General features: G+C 43.5%; 1 protein-coding gene across 5 annotated transcripts in view; it reads left to right on the top strand.

The window, feature by feature from the left end:
- TIAM1 (TIAM Rac1 associated GEF 1) overlaps positions 1–23,676 on the top strand; it is a 115,020-nt gene that overhangs the window by 49,644 nt on the left and 41,700 nt on the right. For all 5 annotated transcript variants that reach the window (XM_080599074.1, XM_080599088.1, XM_080599085.1 and 2 more), the window contains 8 exons: positions 186–358; positions 4,327–4,551; positions 5,987–6,172; positions 8,608–8,754; positions 10,668–10,742; positions 11,790–11,960; positions 17,796–17,900; positions 21,662–21,743. In XM_080599074.1, coding sequence (XP_080455200.1) covers positions 186–358; positions 4,327–4,551; positions 5,987–6,172; positions 8,608–8,754; positions 10,668–10,742; positions 11,790–11,960; positions 17,796–17,900; positions 21,662–21,743 — 1,164 coding nt within the window. The remainder of the gene's footprint in view (positions 1–185; positions 359–4,326; positions 4,552–5,986; positions 6,173–8,607; positions 8,755–10,667; positions 10,743–11,789; positions 11,961–17,795; positions 17,901–21,661; positions 21,744–23,676) is intronic.

The following is a 23,676-nucleotide window of genomic DNA, read 5'->3' as shown; positions in this document are numbered from 1 at the left end:
GGCTGGGCCACTGCTGGTGCACTCTGCTGCGGGGCTGACAGCCTGAACAGGCCCTGACAAATCCTCTCTCACCCCCGTGACAGTTTGACGGATGGTTTATAGTCCCAAGTTTTAGCACTGAATAGATGCAGGGTGACTGTTGCATTTCAATGTGCTGCTTACTAATATCTGTTTGTCTCTTTTAGGATGCACGTTGTTTTTTTATGAGACCGATGGCAGATCTGGCATTGATCACAACAGCATCCCAAAGCACGCTGTCTGGGTGGAAAACAGCATAGTGCAAGCGGTACCTGAACACCCTAAGAAGGACTTTGTTTTCTGTCTCAGCAATTCCCTCGGGGATGCTTTCCTTTTTCAGGTTGGTTCGGGTTGCGGGTTTTGCAAAGTTATATTCTTTTTCTCACTCTCCTTCATCGCACAGACCAGGGAGGACATCTTGGCTCTGACTCAATTCAGTGGAAAAATCCTGCTGACTCCAGTAGGTCTGGGATTTTCCTCTGGCAGTGCAAGAGGAAGGACACAATAGATTCTGTAAAGGCCGGACAAGAGACCCAACACCACATGTGAATGAATCACTGTCAGAGCTGCTCTTTTTATTGCCTGACAGGACCCTGTTTGTATAGATGATTGGTGCAAAGTAAGAATTAAGAAAAAATCTTACATCCCTATAAAAATTGGGAATTTTGCATTGTTTGGCAGCATGGTTATAGACCACACACAGTCCAGGCCAGTTACCATCTAGGGGACAGAATAGTGCCTTAACTGCTGTAACATTTCTGTGTCTTGAAAGAGACATATGTTGAAGATGGGACCTTGAAGAGAGGCTCAAGGGGTTTACATGACCAAGAGGCTTTTTGAGCGTGAGGGGGTGTTTGAAACTCCAGATGTGTTTTTCATTCCTGATGGCTGTGCAGGATCCAGTTGTTCCCTCTTCATGCAGACATCAGTCAGCATTGTGCTGTTGTTTGACAGTACGCTGAATGTTGGGAATGTTGGTTTTATGTTTTGTTTTTAAATCAGAAAATATAATTGTCTGACTTTCATAGAGTAAATATGCAGAACTCAATATCAAAGACCAAGCATTAACTGATGTATTTCACTAAAAATAATTTTCTTTTTGGTAAATACAGCTTTATTGAGAGATTTTTAGGGGGGGCATTTCACTTCCTTATTGCAAGTTGTCTCTAGTCAAGGTGTAATGCTCTCATTTGTAATTGCCAGCCTACGTTGAGATGGTGCCATTTCCTCCTCTTTGGATTTAATTTTCTTAACTGGGGGAATTCCTTATTTATTTATCGCCATTACCAGTGACCAGTGTATGTAGAATTTCTTGCCTTCTTAAACTAGAATTTCTCTGTTGTAGTCTATGCCCTCCCATCATCACCCCACAGTATCCCAGACCAAAATCTTTAAAATTACTTGATAGGTCCTCTCAGCTGTCTTAAACAAGAGGCTAGATTCTCAAACTAGTGTAAAATAAAAATCCTTGCTGACTCAGGAGGTGATGCTAGCTTACATATCGAAGAGAATGACTATCTGATTGCACACTGATTTTTTTTTTAATTATTTTTTTATTTTGTGGACTGTCTTCTTTGCTGCCTTGGTTTGATTCTTCCTTACCTAAGAGTAGAATACTGCATTGTCCCTTTTTACTTCCTGCCTTTCTTGGAGAGGGTAAATGTATTTTGCCATCTTGAGAGCTTCACCTAGGAAGTAAGCATGGTGTTTGTGGTCTCATTATGTATTTGAAATACCATCAAACACCACCTTCTCCTGGTCTACTAATACAAGTTGTAGTTTTTTTCCTTGCAGTTTTCCAAGGAAATAACAAGTTAATTCTCATAATATTAATGCCAGTAGATGCAAAATAGTGAAAATGTCACATTCAGTACCTTTCTTTTGTGGCAACATACAGCCTTCTTACTCATTAAAATCCCTGTGTCATTATGTCATGGGTAGATTTTTACATAATTTTGTGGGAAAGAGCAAAAATGAACCTTTTCAAATGAAAAGCAATAATATAGATTGCCTTGTGGAATTTTTTTCTTGATGAGTCTGCTCTGTCATGAAACCCATGCAACTCTAATGATGCAGAAGCAGAAGAAAAAGAAGGGATGAATTTGGGGAGATCAGCCATAGTGGTGGAAATAAAGTGTGAGCGACGGTGCTGTAGGGCTTGCTCTGCTGTGCGCAGAGCAGCCCAAGCACGTGTGGCTGTTCAGCAGTGTTACCTAACTACTAATGTCATACACATACATCCCCACATAACAGTGCTGTAGTAGTGGTTTTGTTGAAAAGACACCACAGACTTGAACAAGACTATTTCGGTTCTGTGCAGACTGTATAGTTAGGGAGAAAAATAGGGTTACTTTATGATGCGTACAGATATTGGACATCTTGTAACAAGCCTTCCCACTGCATTGCACCTAGAGACATCACATACCTCCTACACTATTATTCCTTGCTCAGTCAGTTCTTATCATGCCTACACAAATCCATTACTTGCAGATGTCACATGTATTTTCCAGGAGCTCGAGCAACTTGTGACACCACATACTTACGTATCAGATGTTTGCAGCTTGTTTATGTGGTCTGTTCCGTTGAGAAGCAGAGTGATTCCCCTTGCCTACTCATCTACCAGAAGGGTCTTCAGCTCCTAAAATCCTTTCCAGATTCTTCTTTTTCCCTCCCCCAAGGAAGCCCTGATGAAAACTGAATCTAATGGTATACAGATAATATTTGAAAATGAAATAAAAATATGACCTCTTGCTATTATGATTTTGAAAGGAGCTAACAAAACATACCATCTCATTGCAACTCCAGTAGTACCCTCTCCTCTAGGAGGGGCTAAGTTTCACCATCTGACTGTAGGCAAAGTATATCCCATTCTGCAAATATTTCTCTAATTTCAGCAGAAACTCCTCGGCAAGGAGGGCTCAATATGTCTTCAGCATTGGCGGTAAGACATTGTAAGCCTCCATCTATAAATGAGGGCCTATTGGTAGTACTACCTGGGCAGGAAGCCTGCCCAATTTAGGCAACGTTCTTTGTACGTTGCCAAGAGGAGTAGAAGAGCAGACGTTTTGGTGTAGACCCTGTCTTCTGCTTAGGACTCCTAATCTGAGTGAGAGAAGGTACTGTCCTTCTCGGACAGGTGTGCTTCACGTACTTTGTCCCACAGAAGTCTGGGGAACATCGTCCCGATTTCTGGTCTGGACATAAGTGATTTCCAGAGTTGTGCTTCCGTGGGAATCTCTCCTTGGCTTCAGGAAGGCACAGCCTTTGCTGTTAATTGTGACTGCAAGGAGAGCAGTGAGGACGACCTTCTTCATCTATGCTAGCAACTGGAGGAGTCATACTGTGCTGCCTATTTATAGAGCAGGTATCATCAGAAAGTTTAATTAGAACAAGGTGGTTTGGCACCTTGCTACTTTTTCAGCTATGAGCCAAATACTGGTATGATTACTGCTAAAAGCTGACTCTCAGAACAAGTCTGCTGCAACCCTGAGTTGGCTGTAAATTTTGTTTTACAATGCGCTGTAAAAAGGACTGAGGTTTAGTAAGAAGGCTGAGAAGATTTATGTTTTATTTTGAAAGTCTGGAAAAGGAATGCTTTGAAGTATTTTTCTTTCTGTGTCAAAAGCCTCTAACCAGAATATTGCTCTTCCAGAAAAAAGTAATGGTGTCCCATGCCCCAGCCTAATAGCTCCCCTTTCCCCAAACTATCATACACACGCTTGGGAAGGGACAGTGCCAGAGCCATTAAAATTATGATGAGCTTGACTTTAATAATAATAGGGTCATCTTCAGAGAGCTTTGGGATCTTCAGAAGGGGAAAGCTTCTCTGTCTGCATCATAATAAAGACAGTAATACATATCACGGTCAGGTCTTATGCCATTAATGTATTATTAACCATTGCATGCCAAATAAGCTCTCCATACTGTGAAGAGCACATAGACTGCTGTAGACTGCTGCATTTTCTGCTTTAAGGAACTGAGAGTTTAGAAAATGCCATTAAATGATGAGCTACAAGTTCTGGCAACACTGCGTTGAACAAGGAAGGTAATTCCTAAGAACTTGCTGGAAAACACTGTACAGCTGCAAAACGCAGATATAGGTGTAATTCTGTGTGCTGAAGGCCTGGTGCTACGCTAAAAACGGCCTGTTTAAGAATGAGGGTCTTTTATTACTTCTCTCGTAAGTGGATTTAAGGCTTTGATTCTTAAGATCAAAGGGAAAGGGAACTCCTTGGAATTGTGTTTGTTAATCTCCAATCAGTTGTAAAGAGGATCTTGACTTCTTTTCCCCGCTTCCCTTCTCTTCAGACCTCTAGCCAGACGGAACTCGAGAACTGGATCACTGCGATCCATTCAGCCTGTGCAACTGCAGTGGCAAGGCAGCATCACAAAGAGGACACCGTCAAGCTCCTGAAAACTGAGATAAAGAAGCTGGAGCAGAAGATCGATATGGATGAGAAGATGAAGAAAATGGGTGAAATGCAGCTGTCCTCAGTAACGGACTCCAAGAAGAAGAAGACCATACTGGATCAAGTAATCTTGCTTGCCTATATGAAACGGCCCCCTAGCAAATGTTTAGGGCCTTCTTCAGATTAGCAGCACATCTGTCTGCTCACACTCTGCCCTACGTGTGTGCTGGCAGAGCTCCCCTGAGTAGACAGGACGTGTGTGGGCAGGATAGCGGTGCCAGCTGCCCTAGCCGCACCATTTCTCCAGACAACGTGTGCTGAGGTACAGCACAGGAAACAAACAGCAAACCAAGGGATTTGGCCAGCCGCACAGAGGTTGAGTGGGGGCCCTGGGGAGTGAAGAGGCTACCACACATCAGGATGTTGTTGGGAAGAACTGATCGTAGACCAGCAAATGCTGCAGTTGGCATTGTCTTCAGTGTAGAAGAGGCCGGTTCTTCCACGGGCAGATGGGATGAAGAAGCCATCCCTGGTTTCTGCTTGTTGTGAGGGTCCGCGCTGGCCTCATGGCTGCAGCGCTCGCTGCCCCGTGGGACCGGTCTCTCTGACTTCAAGTGGACAGCGTAGTTGTGTTTGAGAAGCAGAGAGCCTAGAGCAGATGTCTCTCCCACTGTTGCAGCGGCACCTTATTTTAGGAAACTTAACATATGGTGCCTGCTTCATTAGTTTGTAGCTCTTTTACCACGGCTGCCAAATGTGCCTGTAATGCAAACTATAGGGAGCGGCCAGGGCCCTAACGCGCTAAGCTAAAGAGATTTTGTACTGCCTAGAAGCCCGTGCGAGAGGGGGGAGATGCGTGCCACCGTTCACAGGGCTCCACTGAAAAGCTGTCAGTGACAGCGAGAGGGCAAAGCAGTCTCTCGTTTAACTGAGTTTTTCTAAACACTTTGAAACTGTTTCCTATCAGCAATTTGAATTATTTAAATAAGTCCTCACATAGACTGATTACAGTGCTCTTCCACTGATAAGATTAATTATTCCCAGTGTACGACACTTTTTCAAGTATAGCCAGCTCCGTTGATTCTTACAGCAATGCTGCTGCTGCAGCTGCTGGTTTGGGGTGCTCTGTTTGTGGAATTGGGTGTTTTTGGGTCTTTTTGTTTCTCAGCTGCCATTGATGCATGAAAGAAGCCTGTTAAGGGACTGCTCAGAAAAGAATTATGGAATACAAGGAAAATTAAAAATGGAATTTTAATCCTATTAATTAGCATTGTATCAAAGGGGCAGTTGTCCTAGGAGAAGATTTTTGCCTTGAACATAAAAAATTGTTTTACATTTAATGAAAACTTTTAAAAAATATTCTTATCCTTTTGGGAGTTGGGAGGGTAGGGGAGAGTGAGAAAGAAGGTGAATCAAAGTGTCTTTAATTTGAAAATGATATCACCACTGTTAAAAAAAGATATAATGCTGGGAACAGTAGACTTTTTTCAAGATATTTACCACTCTGTTCTTGTTCTCTCCACTTCTCCTGCATCTCACTCAATCTTTGCTGTATGCAGATTTTCGTTTGGGAACAAAATCTTGAACAGTTCCAGATGGATCTATTTCGGTACCGCTGTTACTTGGCTAGTCTCCAAGGAGGGGAGCTCCCAAACCCTAAAAGACTGCTTGCTTTTGCCAGCCGTCCGACTAAAGTTGCAATGGGCCGTCTTGGAATCTTTTCAGTCTCTTCATTCCACGCGCTGGTAAGTTTGAACAGAGGCCAGGGGTCATCTTTGCCAACCTGCAGATCGCTTCACGTGCCCGACACAAAGATGGAGGTGACAAACAGCAGTCTGTGCCTGCGGGGTGAGCCCTTACCTTAGCATGCAGAATGTTCCACTGCCTGAAAGGCAAACGTGTCCTGGGTACGAACTAACAGGCAGGTGCTTGCAAGCCATGGCCTTATGAAAGTGGAAGAACCGTGTTTCTCCTAAATGTATGATTTTGATTTCCACCTCTGCAATATTAACATGCTTTCTAGAAACGGGTCTTCCTGTCACAGGAGCGGGCTCATCTCTAATGTTCACATACGTGGGCTTGATCCAAAAACCCTGTGAGGTCAATGGGAATCTTTCTGAGGCTCTCAGCATGTGTTGGCTTAGCTTGTCTTGGGCATGGCTTGCTTTCTACCATATGGATGAAGCTACTGACCAATTAGTCTAATATCCTGTCTCCAGTGATCAGCACCTGATGCTCCACAAGGGAGAGGAAATGTTCTTCTCCATTATTTATGGTATGGCAAATAATGTTTAAAATGGTTGTTTAAATCATGTAACAACCCGGCTTTGAAAAATACAGGGAAATGTATTGCAGAGTGGTGAGTTTTTAATGAATTTAAATTATGTTCCTGTAGTTTCGGCTTGGGCTCCTGGAGCTTCACAGAAATAGCTGAGCTCCACTGTTGTCTTGTAGATGTCAGCTGTACCCTTCAATTGAATCCAGAGCTGTAATTCAGTCAGGGGCGTTTTATTCTTTTATATATGAAAAGATTAGCGTCATCATCTTGATAATTGCTAGTGGATTTATGTATTTTTTTTTAAGTGGCGGGCTGTAATTTACATTTGTGCTTGTTTTTTTGCATCTAGCAAAGCACTGAGTGTTAGCCTGAAAAACAGTCTGCCTCTTCATGCTGGTGTCTCTTGAGAGCCAAGCGAGAAAAAATGTTTTGAATGTGTCGTGTTGGAAAAGACACGTGCTTTCTTTACTTGAAGCAAACTCCCGTGTCCCCCTTTGCCCTCGATAGCATGGATTTGGTGCAGCGAAGTCTCAGGCTCCAGCTGGATGCTGCATGCTGATAGCTCGGCATCCCTAGCTCGCCTGAAGATATTCTTGATTGCATTAGCCAGAGGATGTGCTCAGTCTTCCTGGTGCCTCTGTACAACCTCCGTGGTACAGCTAAGAAACCTCTCACGAGGCCAGGCTGGGGAAATCGGGAAACTTGCAGTTGTGTTTAACTTCTCCTTTTCCTTGATTTCTCAACGTTCCTGAATGAGACTCACCATTACTCATACAGTGACAGTTCCCTGGATACACGGGCCAGCTTTCTGTTATTCCCAACTTTACAGGGGTTTTTGTATCTTCTGTACCCAAACAACCAGTTCCTCAGCTCCTTAGCTTGGGGCATCACTCAGAGGTTTGGCTGTTCCAGCTGGGGTTGCCAAATGACAGTCGCATTTCGGTAGTTTCGGGTGTGGGAATCGAGTACAAAGGCGTTCCAGGAAGCACACGGCCAAGTCTGCAGGGTGGGTCTGTCTGTCTGTCTGTCTAGCTTCGCCTTTTGCTCCCGTTCATACCTGCCATCTCCCTTAACACTCCCTTTTTCACAAGAGAGGAGCTCGCTGTCCTGATTCCACCTCTGGATGGGAAATCTGCTTCAACTTTGGCCTAAACACTTCACCTCTGACTAATGTTGCAGTAATTTCTACCAGAGCGTCCTTATTTGGGAAACAGCTCCCCAAATATTTGGTCTCAGTAAAGGCAAATAGCTTTCCCCTCTGGAAGGGTTGCCACAGGCCAGTTTTCAAGTACCCAAGCAGTTAACACTGCTCTAATCGAAAGGGTCATTTCAGCTCCCTTTTCTTCTTGTGTTTTGCCCACTCTTCCCAAAGTTGTGTATCAGTAAGGAAATGTAGGTTTTAAATACCCTGAGCTATTTGCAGACCTTTATCTGGCCTTGTAAAAGTTGTGAGTCAGTTCCAGGATGCCCAGAGTGCTTTCACAGGAAAGAGCAAGGAGAAAGACCAGAGTTTTTGGAAGTAGCAGGTAAGTTTTGAAATCTCAGGTTCTGTATGTCCAGCTTTGAAACCTCATTATAAAATAAAGTTAAAAAAAAAAAACCACCTTCACTGGTGCTGAGGCTTTTCTCTGTGCTGAGTAGGCTGCTTTGAAATATATTAAATGCCAAGAAACATGCGGTGCTGTCCCTTTTAATTTTTAATTCTTGATGTTGGAAGAAAAGAGTTATGTTGCAGTGAGAAGGAAGTAGCCTGGCAGCATCAAGATTGTCCCTGTTGTGCGTTGCTACATTATTGCTACAGCATTTGCCTTTTTTTTAAGGATATTCCAATGTTAGCTTATGTAAGCGGTGGTGCTGTGGGATGCTGCAGCCTTTGATTTGCAAACCATGTGGCATTGACAGGTGGCGGCTCGCACCGGGGAGTCTGGAGTGAGGAGACGGACGCAGGCCATGTCCAGATCTGCCAGTAAGCGGAGAAGCAGGTTTTCTTCTCTCTGGGGGCTGGATACTACCTCGAAGAAAAAGCAAGGGAGGCCAAGCATCAATCAGGTAAGCGTGTGGAAGTTTTGAGGTGTTAGTTTCAAGGCTGACTTGTTAGTATGCAGAATGTAGCTCGTGCACACACACATCCAACCTTCAACTTGCTTGCTTAATCTTCCACGGTGTGTAGTCGTCACATTCCACATCCTCTTCAAAAATCAGTGACTGTAATTACAGATAAGTATACAGCAGCTCCTGTTCAAATGAGCTTTGGATTTATACCTTTTTTTGCTGACTGGGTTGCGTTACTACTGTTGCATTTTTGTTGCTTCAGCTTTTGCCGTTCTCTTGAACTCAGAGGTAACAAGGCAACAGTATAAAACAGATAGCTTTGGAAGGAAAAAAAAACGTGGAGACTTGTTTGTTTCTTTAAATCAAAAATATGAGTTTGTAGAATATTTTAAGTGTAGCTGAGTTTGGAAAAAACTTTCTAAAATAACAAAAAGCTTTGTATTTAGTAGGGACAGTTGCTGTTTTGCTTTGAATTTTTAAAAAGCTAAAGGTGAAACCTTTCCACCCAGTCACTCCCCAGATATTTCTCTAGAAAATGTGTTTCAGTGTGGTAGTAAGGTACTTCCCTGTTATTCTTTCCAAGCATCTCTAATTACAGCTTTCAGTTTTTGAGAGCCATACCTCATCTAATTGCAAGAAATGTTGCCTTTTCTTTGTCTTCTTTCACTTTTTGAGGGGGGGAACGCTCAGGGCCTGTTTTGTTCTGTGCCCTGTGATTAGTCCTTCCTTCTTTTAAAGCACCAGTGGGTGTTTGTTTTGTTTAGCAGAGATTAATGCTGTAAAATTGTTGAGCTTGTTTTTAATGAGACATTAAAAGTTGAACTAATATCTAATGCCTGAGCAAAAGCTGTGGGTTTCACTGGGAAGTACCAGATGCCTCTGTGAGCACATTCTCAATTCTTCCCGCTGGTGCTGTGGCATCCCTCTTGCTTTGTACTTATTTTCCCCACATCAAGCACAATCCCTCGTCCTGAGCTAGGATCCTTCCTGTGCTGTGTCTTCACCCTGTGTTTTGAAATCACTCTTTTTTTTCTTCCAGCAGGGATAAATGCATTCATGCTTCCTGTCCCTGCCCCCATCCCCAGCCCCCTATCTCCTCCATTACTCCCAGGCATGAAAAGGGATTTTGTTCCAGGTTAAAGAAAAGTCATGCTGGAGAGAGTCAAAGAAAAAGTGAAGTTTTGAGAAAGTATTGGAATGCCTGAATATAATATCTGAATGCTTTTCCCCTGCGCTTACGTAGTAGTATGCAATTATTCCCAAAGCTGAGGCAGTAAACTGTAAATTCTTTAAGTGAGGTGACCTGTTTCTGCTTCGTTTTAGGTACGGTATAGTTCACAGTCAAAACCAGCAATTTGATCATAAACCTGTGGTGACGTAGAGCTGTAAAATTTAACTTTTGAGTTTTAAGCTTAAGCTTCTGCTGTAGCAAAAACCTTGTTTTTCTCCCCTACACTCAGCTGCAGCTAATTTAGAGCTGTGCACAGGGCAAGCTGGGTTTTGCAGGTGTGCCTTGTTGGGTGCCTGTCTGGTACAGTCCCGTGCAGTCCCCCACCCTGTTACAGATGGGGAAACTGAACACAAAAGGAGATAAAATCTGTCCAGCTCTGCATAGTAAGCCAGTGACAGACCTCTGAGCACAATCGACATCTCATCTTTCAGTGTGGTGCCCAGCAACCAGCTTACACTGCACTCCCCATCCTTTTTAACAAGCTGGTATTTTCCTCTTTTCCTGTGTTTTTGAGATGAACGCTTGCATTTTTCAGTTTGATTTCCGTGCTAGGTATGAGATACATTGTTCACCCTGAACCCCTGTGATGCAGCGGTTCAGTCAGGTCAGGCCTTAGTCTGTCCTGCAGATGGTGCAGAGGTTTGCTCATGTTTTAAAACAGAGTTGCTCTGTTCCTCAGGTGTTTGGTGAAGGAGTTGATTCAGTAAAGAAATCCCTCGAAGGAATCTTTGATGACACGGTCCCAGATGGCAAGGTAAATGCAGCAGCATTGGTTTTGGGATGCAAGAGGGAACATGGAGCCACTGGGAGGGGAGGGGAGAGGAGGGGAAAGGAGTGGAGAAGAGAGGAGAGGAGAGGAAAGGAAAGGAGAAGAGGAGAGGGGATCCTCTGTGTGTTGTAGGGCAGTTTGAGCTGATTGCCCATGGTCAAGCGTTCACTGCACTTGGCATCATGAGCACAGAGAGAGGTGCCAGGCCCAGAGGAGTGTTAGTGTTGCACACCAGGGAGGTGCCTTCCCACAGGAAGACCAGACTCCACTGGTTCTGGGAAGTAGCTTATTATGGTGACCATATGGGATTTTCATAATTTAGGGTTATTGCAACGATGAAGCACAGAGTTTTCTGTTTTGTTTTCATGTGCTCCTGTGAGCTTCTGCATTTGTAGAAACAATTACAACTGCTTTCTCTTTCCCCAGAGAAAGCCCACTATAAAACAGCATTAAGACAGTGCTAAGGGGCACATTCTTCATCTAGTGAATATGGATTTAGCTGCGTGAGCCCACTTGAAGCAAATAGCAGTTCTGCAGCTTCATCACTTCATGGAGATTTATAGCTCATAGTATAATATGGATGTAGAAAAGACAGGAAAATCAAAATAAATGCTAAGATTTTCTACTTTGCCATTGCTGGGTATAGGAAATGCAGCACCTACATCAGTTTTGTTGGCCTTGGATTGGTTTACTGGGAGATAAAGTGCAAAGTTTTAATTTTAAACCTCTTTTTATCATTATTATTTTTTGTTGCATTCCTAGCATTCCCAATAGCCATAGGGTGAAATCCCAGGATACACACATTGCACCAGCTTAGCTGTGTGGGTGGCATGGGAAGGCAGACTTTATACTGCTCAGGTAAAACTGCAAAGTTTTCCAGTCCAGACAAGCCTTCAATCTAGGTTTATGAATAAAATGTCTTCACTGGAGAAGGGCTTTTTTATGCAGCATATAATGTTCCTTACACTTGTAACTGATGAAGAAGGAGATTGTACTTGGCTCTTAGAGTCATAATGGATTTTGTCTGTTTAGAGGGAAAAAGAAGTGGCGCTGAGCAGTGTCCATCAGCACAATCCCGACTGTGATATTTGGGTTCACGAGTATTTTACACCGTCTTGGTTCTGCCTGCCGAACAACCAGCCTGCTCTGACAGTCATCCGCCCTGGGGACACCACACGAGATGTGCTGGAAATGATTTGCAAGGTAAAGGCCGCCAGCGTGCCCTGGAGCAGGGCAAAATGCCTACAACCCTGAGCACTTTGAGTTGAGTCCTTTATGGTTAAACTTTGCAGTGAATTTCTCCTGTGCTTGAGTATGTTAGATGAAAAACGTGAATTACACTGAATTTTTCAGTAAAATCACGCTAGCACCACATAGGACAAACACAGTTGGAGTTAAACTTGTCGTGGGTGTGAGGAGAGGAAGGCGGGTTGATTTTTGCCTTTTGCACTCCGGGCACTGTGCGTGAGTCTCTGAAGTGCCTTCACACCCTGCCCCACTGGTGCTGCTGCCTCTCACCCACCCACCCACCCGCTCTCCCTTTACCAGAGGCCAAGCTGTGCACAGGACCCTTCTCCTTTCTCTCTCTGCCCCCAGCGTCCCAGCCCCTGTCCCCCATCCCGTTTCCTTTTGCTGGAGTCATGCAGTTGCCCCATGCTCTCTCGACCATCCCGGTGCCCCCAGCTCCACCAACCCCCCCATAACCTCTTCCCTCCACCACCAGACAAGTGGGCTGATCTCTTCCAGGTCACCCTGTTTCCAGGTGCCGTTCTTCCTTCCTTCCCCGTGCTGCTTCCTCCCTCTGGTTGATGCGAGGGAGGAAGGCACAGAGAACCAGCAGTGCCAGGAGTGGGAGAAGGTGCCGGTGTTTGCTGTCTGCATTGCGGAGACAGACTGGCCTCGTGTAGGTGGTGGGAGGGAAGAGAGAAGAAAGCTTTTATCTGTAGAAAAAACACCTGGATTTCTTTGCGAGATGAAATATCAGACATTTGGCCATTAAAAACAGTTATGTCTCAGCAGCGAAGTTTAAAGCTTTGACAAATTAAATACAAGCTTTCAGTTCTGGCATCCGCATAATGTATGTTTTCCACTAACCAGCTGACTGCAAACTAGACCCAACTCGTGTCACGTGCTGCTCTGAAAAGTGAGTCCTCTTTTGTACAACAACAACAGCAAAAGAAAAGAAAACATTTATTGCTGTTAGGCGCTTAACTTCGGGGACTTCTAGAACATGTTGCATGTGCTTCCAAAGAGAGGGAAGGTGAGAGAAAGGCGTTTGTTTGGAATAATTATACAGTGTGCTTATCTCTCTGCCAGGTGCACTATTAAAGGCTGCTGCAGCTTGTGAAAGCTCTTCATTGTATTCAGGAAAAGATGACATTTTTGGAGAGAGACATAATAGGGAAGCTGGATGACACATTATTAGTAATGATTTATTTTTAGGGCTTATATTTTCCTTTGGGTAAGAGTGATTAACTCAGTGGGCCACATCCCTAGCTGGAGTAAATTGGTGTAGCTCCATCGGTTTCGGTATCGACCTGCTGAGGATCTGGTCTCTCACTGTGTTTTCGATTGTAGTGGGTGGTGGTGTGTAGGGAGATTGGGAGGTGGGTGAGTGTTTGTTTTTTTAAACAGCTATTATCTGTTTCTTTCCTTTTCTGTAAGAGTTTTCAGTCTGGAAAACACTGATGGATGCCTTCTTTTCTATCACTTTTAATAATCAATCTCTTTCTTCTGTCTCTTGCATTCAGCTCATTTTCCCCCCTTTAATATCTGATCCACATCATTTCACATCAGTTTGCCATCTGCCATCTGAGAACCAGTCAAGTTCTGGTGTAGTAAACATTTCAAGATCTACATTTCATATAAACCTCTTCATGTTTGTAGATGTGGTTAAATCTATCTGTGCTATTAAACTGAGCTTGATTATTCTATTGGAGAACATTAAGTGCACTCAAGTCATTGTAGAAAATGTGTTCTTATACTAACATTGCTGCTTGTTATTATACAGCGAGTTAGGTTTTGGAGGCTGCTTTGTGACACTTTTATGATTCAAGATTGGTGGGAGGAGAGTCTAAAGCATATTTTAAAGTGGTTTCTCGAATATTTCTCCTAAGATTTAACTAATAGCCTCTCTTGGAAGGCAAAAAAGTCAGTATAGATACATTAAATTGTTTCCATTGGATAATAGCTATAGGTGTGATCGTGTGTGTACATATTACTAAAATTTGCATAACGTTATGTCTTAAAATCGAGTAGAAACACGTACAGTACATATGGATGTAGGCAGAAGCAGTATGGAGGGAATAACACCAAAAATCGAGCATAGCAGACCACGTGGCATTTAGTCTTTTGCCTGAACTGTATAAGAAGTGAGAAGCAAAAGAGCTTCTGTTTTCCCACTGTTACTGAAATAGACGGCATGAGGGGCAAGAAGCAGATTTCCCCATGCCCTTTGGATCTGTGCTAAAAGTCTCCAGGCAGTGACTTAAGCCTGATGCTCTGTGGGCTTGCTTTGATTCTGAGCTGATGTGTTCCAGCAGAAAAGGCTCGGGCCACACAGGTGCAAAGCTGGAGTAACACGATGGGCTCACCAGCATGTTTCCGCGATGCTGTAACTTCAGTGCTAACTCCGTCTCCCACGCCAAGCTGAAAAAATACTCCCTTTCTTGTATGTCCCTGTCCTGAGACAGTGGTCATGCAGCGGGATGAATCCAGCTGTCTTGGACATGTCTAAGGTCAGGCTGAACGGTCCTCTGGAGGTGCCTGTCCCCAGTTTAACTGGAGGGGAGCTGAAATGGATGAAGAGTTCAGGCTATGTGCCGACCCGCTACGCCACCCGGAGCCTGTTGAATTGTTTCACACCCCAGCCTGTAAATTCTTCCTCAAGAGCACATCGGTTAAGCTGTCGGGTTAGGCTTTAAATTGGGTTAGTTGCTTAATTTAGTCCAGACATAGCCAGAGTTATTAGGAGAGAAATAAATAAACCAAGCAGCTTATTTGTACTGCTAAAAGGTGTTTTGGGTGGTCTTGAAAGGATATGAATATCACTAAAGCTGCGCTGTTTCTGCTCCCACCTTCCTGCATATGGATGCAGCTAGACCAGCAACAGAAAAAAAAAAAAGAAGAAAAAAAGTGGGTTAAAAGTATGGCTTTTAGGGCAGACTGGCTGTTTCCTCTTCAAGAGGACCTTTTCCTTTCACTTCAGTAGACAATTGTGCCTCTATTTGAAAATGACTGATGTCAAATTTCGCTACAGACAAGGCCTTGCTGCAGCTATGCAATTTTTAATTAACTAAATGTTCTGGCTCATGTGCTGCAGCATCACAGCTTTGACGGTGATGACTCCCATTTCCTGGCATGGATGGGGCTGCACTGCAGTGGATGCAGTGCAGTGGATGCAGCGGTATCCACCGTGGCCGGTGGTGTTTCTTGGAAGAAATGAGTGGCTCAAAAGCTATGTGAGATTTATCCAGTGGCCTCTTTCGGCAGTGCCCTGCTCTGGATAGCTCAGAGCTTCCATGCAGCATCTGTCATCTTGTGTTTAGCTCCCTCCTACTCTCCAAAATGTCCCGCACGATTTTCTCCCGAGCAAATCTCCCTGCAGGACCGACGGGCGTGAGATCAGAGGCGTCAGCACCCGTCCCTGCGCCTGATGCAGTGCCTGTATCAAAGCCAGCGGGAGCCCTTTCAAGGACCGCCGGGAAGGGTAGATCAAGCCACCCGCCTGCGGGGACGGCTCCTCTGTTAAGATGGTATCAGGGCAGGGGCTGAACAGCGCGGGGCAGGCAGACGTGAGCACAACCTGCCCCACCAGTGCAGCTGAGGCAGCTCCCAGCCTGCGGCGTCTTGCGCCCGAGCGCCTTGAGGCCCCGAGCCTGATCCACCGATGTCCCTCTGCAACAGGTTGTGATCTCTGCTGGCCTTCTGACTAGCCCTCGGGCACACCGAGAAGTGTCTCTTTGGATGTCCTCTGCAATGGGAAGGTGTTCAGAGGTCTGTTTGGAAGCAACGAAAACACACAGCTGTGGATGGGGGCTCTCGCTGAACCCTGGGCTATGTTAAATTACACATAATTACACAGCGTAAATCTGGCTGACCTGGCACTTGCTGGGTGGCTCTCACTTGGCCATACCTGAAGCTGTATGAAATGCAGAAGACATAAGAGATCTTCAGCACAGGAGACCACAAGAAGATTCAATTCAGTGGCAGAAGCAGGCTGTTAGGTTGCCCGGTTAATTTTTCTGCTAGTGTGGGTTTTCCACATACCATTTTTTTCCCCACTAATGGCTTTAAATGGCTGAAGTGTTTCAGAGGCTTTCGCTGAAACTTACCGCAAGCTTTTTCCTCCAGTCTTCAGATGTGCTATCTGTGTTTTTATGTCTCCTCCCTGTTTTTGTTTAATTCGTGTGCACGATGCTCTTCAGTTTGTATCTAGGGATCGTAAATTAATCTGACCAGAAACTGATCTAGGGCTCTTTTGTATCATTTCTGAACAATTACAACCAATCCTGCTTCCCAGGAATTTCTGGGGTGTTCATATATATGTGCACGTAAGAGACAAAACTAGGAAAAATGGTCAATAAACAATGAGCAGAGCTGGTGAAATGTTTATCAAAAAAGAAAAAGGAGGGAGACGGTGAGGCTCTCCCACATTCAGTTCCTTTATTTTGGCTTTTGATAGATTTCGGATTCCTTATTTAATTAACTAGGCATTTGTCCAGATTACAGGGCTTATCCCATTTCAGGTACTCAATTTCATGTAAGGATAATTTGGTTTTTGAATCGGGCATACTGGAATGCAGCAATACGTAGAGTGCAGCAATAGGTCTGTCATTTATTTTTGCATTGGTAGCTATTTTTTATTCACTGCCTAATCCAGATTTTCAAAAATGCTCGCTGTTCTCCAAATACTTGCTGAAGAGTTTGCTCGGTGAGGGTGTGATCTTCTCTGCAGGTCACTCGGTGTGCATTACTCATCATCCGTACTGTGTCATCAGTCAGCTGAGTCTCAGTGTATCATCAGCTTGGCTTGAACCGGATAAGTGAGCCTTTAAAAAACACAAGGGCAACACATAACAAATAGGAAACGATGACATTCGTGCACGAATTTTCAGATGAGCCGTTGTTTTTAGTACAACCTTGGAGGTTTTGGTAATTTGGTAATACAGGATGGAAAGGCAGATGTATAAAAGCATATAATAATAACGGGAGTTCAAAAGTGATGGTGAGGTGGATTTCCCTGCTGTATTTGTGAATCACTTCTGGATTTTTCATTAGCTTTAGTCAACAGTTTACGAACTTTGAAAGTAACTTCTGAATGACGTTCTTTGTGTTTATCACCATTCCCAATGTGTTTTGATTACACACTGCATTAACCTCTGCTTAAATTGAGCTTATTAATCGTGCTGAGAAAAGGTCGTTAACATCTCCCAGACCAAATGCCATATCCTCAGCTAATTATAACTAATTCATTAAAATGGTGTGACCTGTTTCCACTGGGAGGTAATCCAGTACACAACTCTCGGCTTCTTTTAGCCTTTTAAAGCCGGCCTATCCTGGGTTGTTTTGAATTTAAAGGATGTACAGATTTTTTTATATAACCTTGCTTGAAATTTGCTAAACCATATATACTTGCTAAATTATGAAGGTGCTAAAAAAAACAAACAGAAAAAAGTTTCCTTTAAATCACACTGTGTGTACAAAAGATCTGCTCCAAGCCTTCTGCTTTAATAGTGTTTGCTTATTCCTGCAATAGCCCGAGACGGAGCAGAATTGTGAAATAAGCAGAAGTGAAGAGGCTGCTTAGAGTAGTAGCACTGCCCTTGACGTCCTGATCAGGTTAAATGAGCACTCGCTTTTGGGGGAGAGGAGAAGGTTTGGATTCTTGTTTGAGTTAGGAGATCATGGTCCTCTTACGACAGATGGTGCTGGAGCACCTCCACCTTTTTCTCTCTGTGAATGTCATGCCATTTTCTAAGTATAGATAATTTGAGCCACTGCTCTTCTCTTACAAAGCCTCTTCTCCATTTCTTACAGACTCACCAGCTGGATCACTCCGCTCACTACCTGCGTCTTAAATTCCTGATTGAAAACCAGATTCAGTTTTATGTACCAAAGCCAGAAGAGGATATCTACGAATTGGTAATGCTACCTCCTGAGCAAAATTAGATGACACTGTGTAGGACACTATTAATTAGTGTTTATCTGGTGTTTGTAATAAGCAGTTATGCTTTTTAACTTGCAATTACAGTGCTATGACGGCCATAGCAAATTGGCCTGCGGTAAAGTAATCTCTCCAAACATTTCATCTAGTGGAGAGAGTTGGTGTTTTGCTTATGTGTGTGCATGCATGGGTCTGTGTGGAAGGGAGAGAAGGAACAGCCATTGGTAATGGGCAAAGGTTATTGTATCGTACATTTAAGCTTAATATCTCTCAAGATATATGCCTTTTTCTCTTGTTCTTATTTTCCTTGTTTATTCTGAAGACATACTGTTGAGGCCTGAATACTACTTCTTCAGATCACTTTGATTTTTAAGGGAGGGAGGAAACACAAAAGTTTTTTTTTTTCGTTTTTTTTTTCTCCTGAATGGGAAGGTAAATGTTGAACTTAAAAAGCTCTGGAGTTATGTGTGAGAATATACATTCCTAATTGCTTCATTGGGATGTTTTCATATCATGAATCTCAAAAGCAGACTTCAAAGGAATTTTGAAATCAGAGATGAAAAAAAAAAGACCAAACAGAATTAGTGTCGTGCTTTAACTCTATGATTTTACACATGCATGCTCTAAAGCTTTTTAAAGTCCTTTTTATTGGTGGTTGTTTTATTTTATAAAAAGTAAAACTTTGCCAGTTATGGATGCTTTTGTTCATTTACTAAAGAACTTCTGGGGTTTGCCATTATCACTGTTAAAAAAGTATTACTGAGAAAGTACTAAAACTGGGAGGTGAAACATAGCTGGGAGCGATGATTAAAACTCAGAGAAGACAGATTGTGGCTTTCATTGCCTGGGAGGACTTTGGGGAGTTGCCTTATGCCGATGGGATATAGGATTGACATGGTCATCACTTGTTGTTTATTCTGAAAAAAATGAAATTACAGCAAAACTCCACAGTCTGTAGGACTACTCACATGCTGAAAGGTTATAGCATAGGCAGGATCATACCTAATGCAGTATCATTAAATCAATATGCATTTGTATGTGTGCTTGTATGCGCATGTATGCTTGTTTCATGAGAAAATCTGTTACTTTTATTCAAGTGTTAAATGAAATTATTCTCTTGCAGTATGATGAAACTAATGACCCTATTTTTGTGGTCTCCTGAAAAGCTCTTTATAATAGTTTTGCCGTAATAATACCTTGCTAGAGCTATCTTCCACCTACTAAAATGCTTTTACAATACATTACTGCAGAAAAGGTAAACATCATTTCTTCTGATGGTATTCCTTTTTCTTGCAGAACATATAAGATCTATTTAAATAAGAAATGGAGATTAAATGTCCATATTCCATTCCTCTCTAAACATTACCGGTGATGCTTTGTGTTCTGACGTAGTCTTTCAAAAATTCATGAGCTTGGTTTATTATGTGTTAAAAATGTTACTAAGGGCTCGGAGACGGATATTTAGCATTAGGTGCTGCACCAGGCAGTTATATTTTTAAGCACCTTTTATTGTAAACTAAGCATTGGAATGTTTTGACTGAAGCTTGACGTGCCAGACTTGGGTTCCTGCGTTGGGTAGGATTTAGTTGTTGCTTTCAGATGAAAGCAGGAGACAGGAGACCTCTCTGGAAATCTCACCGGTGAAGGCATTGGGGCTGCTGTGAAAAGTAGTCCTGGGAAAGGGTGCTGAGACAAGACCAAAAATGTAGAGGAAAAAAGAGCAAGCAGGTGACAAGCTTGAGAAAATTCAGGTAATGATAGATCCCCCAAAGCTGCTTTAAGAAACACCACGGGGAACAGAGGGATTGAAGTGGATCACGGGGGCAGCTGTCGTCAGGAGGCAATCCTGAGCACCAGTGCCTAGCAACCCCCCCGGATGCTCCTGGTACTGCCATTAAACCCCTCTGAGCAGAGCCCCCCCGAACCTGCGGTGCCAGCAGCACGAGCATCCACAGCCCAAACGCGCTGCCTGCCTTTGGAGCTGGGATGGTAGGTCCATGGGGCACAGAAATGTTGGTGTCAGCTCAGTGCTCCTGCCTGTCATGGCTGTGGTCTGGGCAGCTCCACAGCAGCCTGTGGGTCCCAGATATTTGCTTCCCTTTCCATGGAGATTCTTCTCGGGATGTAGGCAGTGAGCAGTTCCCGTATCCCTGTGCCCTCGATCCCTTGTTGGCCATCCTTGTTTCAGGTCTTGCGTGCTCATCCAGATAGCTTTCTTGCTGAAATAACTGCAGGGTTCAGACAGTTTTTGTTCTGAAAACGCTGCAGTTTTCACTCCTTTTTTTTTTTTTCTTTCTACTTTTAAAAAAATCTTTACTGAAATCTGGCTGAGATTATGTGAATGTCATTTGACTCATTTTCAAGTGTTGAATAATGTGCTTCCATATTTGAAAACCACATTTTAAAAGCAACGCTAGCATGGCATCCTCATTGAATTTTACAATTTATCTTGCTATATAAAACCATTTAAGTGGGTATACAACTGTTCTGTAGCGCATAATATTTGCATTAAACAGATGTATAAGTGTTGGTAGAAGCAGGAGATAAAATTATATATTTATTAAAGGAACCGTTTACTAATGAGTAACTTTTTTTTAAAGAAGTGGATTAAATGCTTCGGTCCAAACACTAATGTACAGTTTTAAAATGTTAACTTAATTACTGGGAATTGCTTTTTTACACAGTCACACCAGCATTTTAAACAAAATGTTTACGTGTGAACTCTCATTCACCTGTGGGTATGATTTTTTCCAAAGATGAAAGGATGGTCTGTGAGTGAAGTCCTAGCCTCTGCTATGGAAAAAAAAATAGCTTCAAACCTTTGCTGAGACTGAGGTTTTCAGAATGGCTTTGAGAAAGTCAGGGCTGACTCCCAGAGGTGTCAGTTTGGAGTCTCCAAATGTCTGGAAAAATGGGATTTCCCTGTCTGAGACGGTGTGACAGGCCCCAGTACCAGCTCGTTTGTTAGGAGTTGAGAGGTAGGACTGCGATACAACAGTAAGTAAGACAAGGCACAGGAACCTAAGTGATTTAAAAGCATAATTCCTCTTACCTTACTCTGTGCTCTCTGAGGGAGGGGGACAGAGTACAGGGGTGCAGCTGAGGGCTTGTTTGGCTTGTGAATTGCAAGCGTGTGCTTAGGCTTCTGGGTTGCCACCTGGAGGTGTGAATTTGTGCTGGTCTCCCAGGAAGGATGCTAATGACAACTTCAAAGACTTGGGCGCTTTTCTCAGCACAAATAAACATAAACGTGGTAAAGGTGAAATTACATGCTGAAAAAAAGAACTGCATATAAATTCTGATCGTCTTGTAGCAATTAAGGAACGTATTTTAGAAGCAAAATCCCTACCTGTGACTTTAATACTATAAAATAATTCAATTCCTGCAATGTCTTACTCTAATTAATATAAATACTTAATGATAAAAGATGACTTCCCACTAAATACAAGAGTAGGCATACAAGCTCTTTTTCTTGTGCACTCAAAATTGTATTGAGAGAGTGGAATGGATGTGTCCTTTCTTTTTTGTTGGCTTCCTCCTTTTTAACTATGTTCTTAACAGTACAGCATAGTGACACTGCTTGTACGTTTCATGCACGTGGAGAAAAATTGTCTGATAGGTAATGCTCACAGTCTATTTCTCCATCCTGTAATTAAGAAAGAAGTCTGTTCAAAATTATTACAGTTAATGTGTCCTCCCACAGTAAAGTATTTTTATGTATTTTTTTTTTTCTATTCAGCTTTACAAAGAAATAGAAATCTGTCAGAAAATTACGCAGCACATTCAAATAGAGAAGTCTGATGCATCCTCTGATATTTATGGTAAGTATCTCTCCTCAATTTGTTTTTACCTTCCTACCAAGTCAATTCAAGTGTAAGTAACTGCTTGCTATTGATTGCTATACCTGAAAGGCCCATTGAACAAAATAAGGAAAGCACATCCGATGCCTGTGCCATCCACAGAAAGCTCGCTCCCCTGCCCTGAAGCAGGATGCTTTTATTTGTAATGCACTGAGCACTGTTTCTCCCGGTGCTCAGGCTGTGGGATATGCAGCTCTTTGATGAGAGCTACAGTGGCAGAAAGGACAAATGTTTTCTTGTTTTTCTAGTCTCTCAAAGCACCGAGTACAGAGGTTGTGGGACTGCGTGCTGGCAGCACATGGCATCCTTTGCTGGTTGTCACATCCCACGTGAATGTCCGCCTTGCAGTGCTCGCGGGGGCCCTGCAGCAGAGCTGGGGTTTGGCAGAGGGCTGCTGGTGCAGCTTGGGGCTGCCAGTGGGGTCTCCCCCTCCTCACCCCATCCTCTCCCAGCCCCCCCGGGGCAGCTCCAGGCGCGATGGCAGCGACGCAGCCAGGAGCATCGCTGCAGGTGGGAGGCTTCGCGAGGTCTGCGGCTGGGCAGCTGTTGCAGGAGAAGCTCCTTGTCCCCTTTCCCTGCCTGCTGCAGGTCTGTAAGGTGGGTCCCTATCCTGCCCTGCTGTTCCTGAGGCTGGGGGAGCCTGGTCCCAAGGACACCCAGTTCTCAAGGAGCCCCCGTGGACTCCTAGAACCAGAATCTGACACATCTTACGGATCTGCGTGTAAAATGGGGGAACTCCTCCCTGTGTAATTTCAGCAAAGTTCCCAATCTTTACGTGGGGGTGGTTGTATTATCTTTTGAATATTTGAAGCTGTAAACCTCCAGCCTGGTGAGGTTGCCCTTTGGTCTAGCAATTACAGTTCTGTAGTGTTTTTTAACATTATTTGTGCAACCCACCCTGCGGGAAGCCAATCTGCATCTTTTTACTGTTTATCTAAATATTCTGTTTTAATGACTAGAATAATTCTGAATTCCCGGACTGCTTATTATACAGCTGCAGGCCATTCGAATATAGAGCACTGCTACAAAGCAGTAGTACTGACTGTGGGTTGAATACTGAAGGCCTGAGAAAGAAATCTGAACTAGCACAGCAATGGCCCTAGGTTCAATAATTATGCTATGGCTGAAAGGACTGCGAGAATTAGGGGTATTGTGGCATTTCCTGTTTCTTTCTTTCTCTTTCTCTCTTTTTTTTTTTTTTAAGTGATGGGAAAGACAACGAAATGTACTGTCATGTCCTGTGAAAGGGGATCAGCTGCGTGATACATGGGATGTATCTGTTCAGTGGCTCTGACCCTGCAGAGGGCGAATGCTAAACGCGCCCAAAAAAGCTGACTTTGCTCTCATTGAAAGAAAATGGCAGAACTTGTTTTGACTTTAAACAATAGCAGAATTTCTGTAGTCTGTATGTGCCTCAGAAACCGTACCATGTGGTCATGCAGTGACAAGTGTGTACTGAAATACTCCCCTGCAGGGGAACAGAGGACAGGTGACAGAGCTGTGCTGACCCTCTCTTGGTGCTGGGGTTCATTCTGAAATTCTTTCCAGTCCTGTATGTTAAGTACATTTACGTCCTCTTAGTCTCTTTATGGAATGAGTGTTGCCAACACATACTTTTACAATCCAGAGAGCAAGCTAAAGCCCATACACGAGCTATGGCAGCATGAAGATCAGAGCTGTCTGGTTTCCACATAGATTCCTTTTTAACGGGATTGCTCAAGGGCTCTTGCTACTGGTTTTGTTTTGAAAGATGTCTAAATCAATAACATGGCTGCAGAGTCTCCAAGCATCTCGCCTAAGTCTTCCTATGAGCAGGATTACTTTTGAAGTTGGTTCTTAGGCAGCTGGGCAGCGCAAGAAGCTAGCTCAGCCCCTCACGAGCACTTGAGTAAGT

The sequence above is a fragment of the Anser brachyrhynchus genome (assembly GCF_964034855.1).
Source record: "Anser brachyrhynchus genome assembly, chromosome: 1".
NCBI lineage: Eukaryota > Metazoa > Chordata > Aves > Anseriformes > Anatidae > Anser > Anser brachyrhynchus.
The sequence above is the reverse complement of the archived record's forward strand: the minus strand, read 5'-3'. Positions and strand labels throughout refer to the sequence as shown.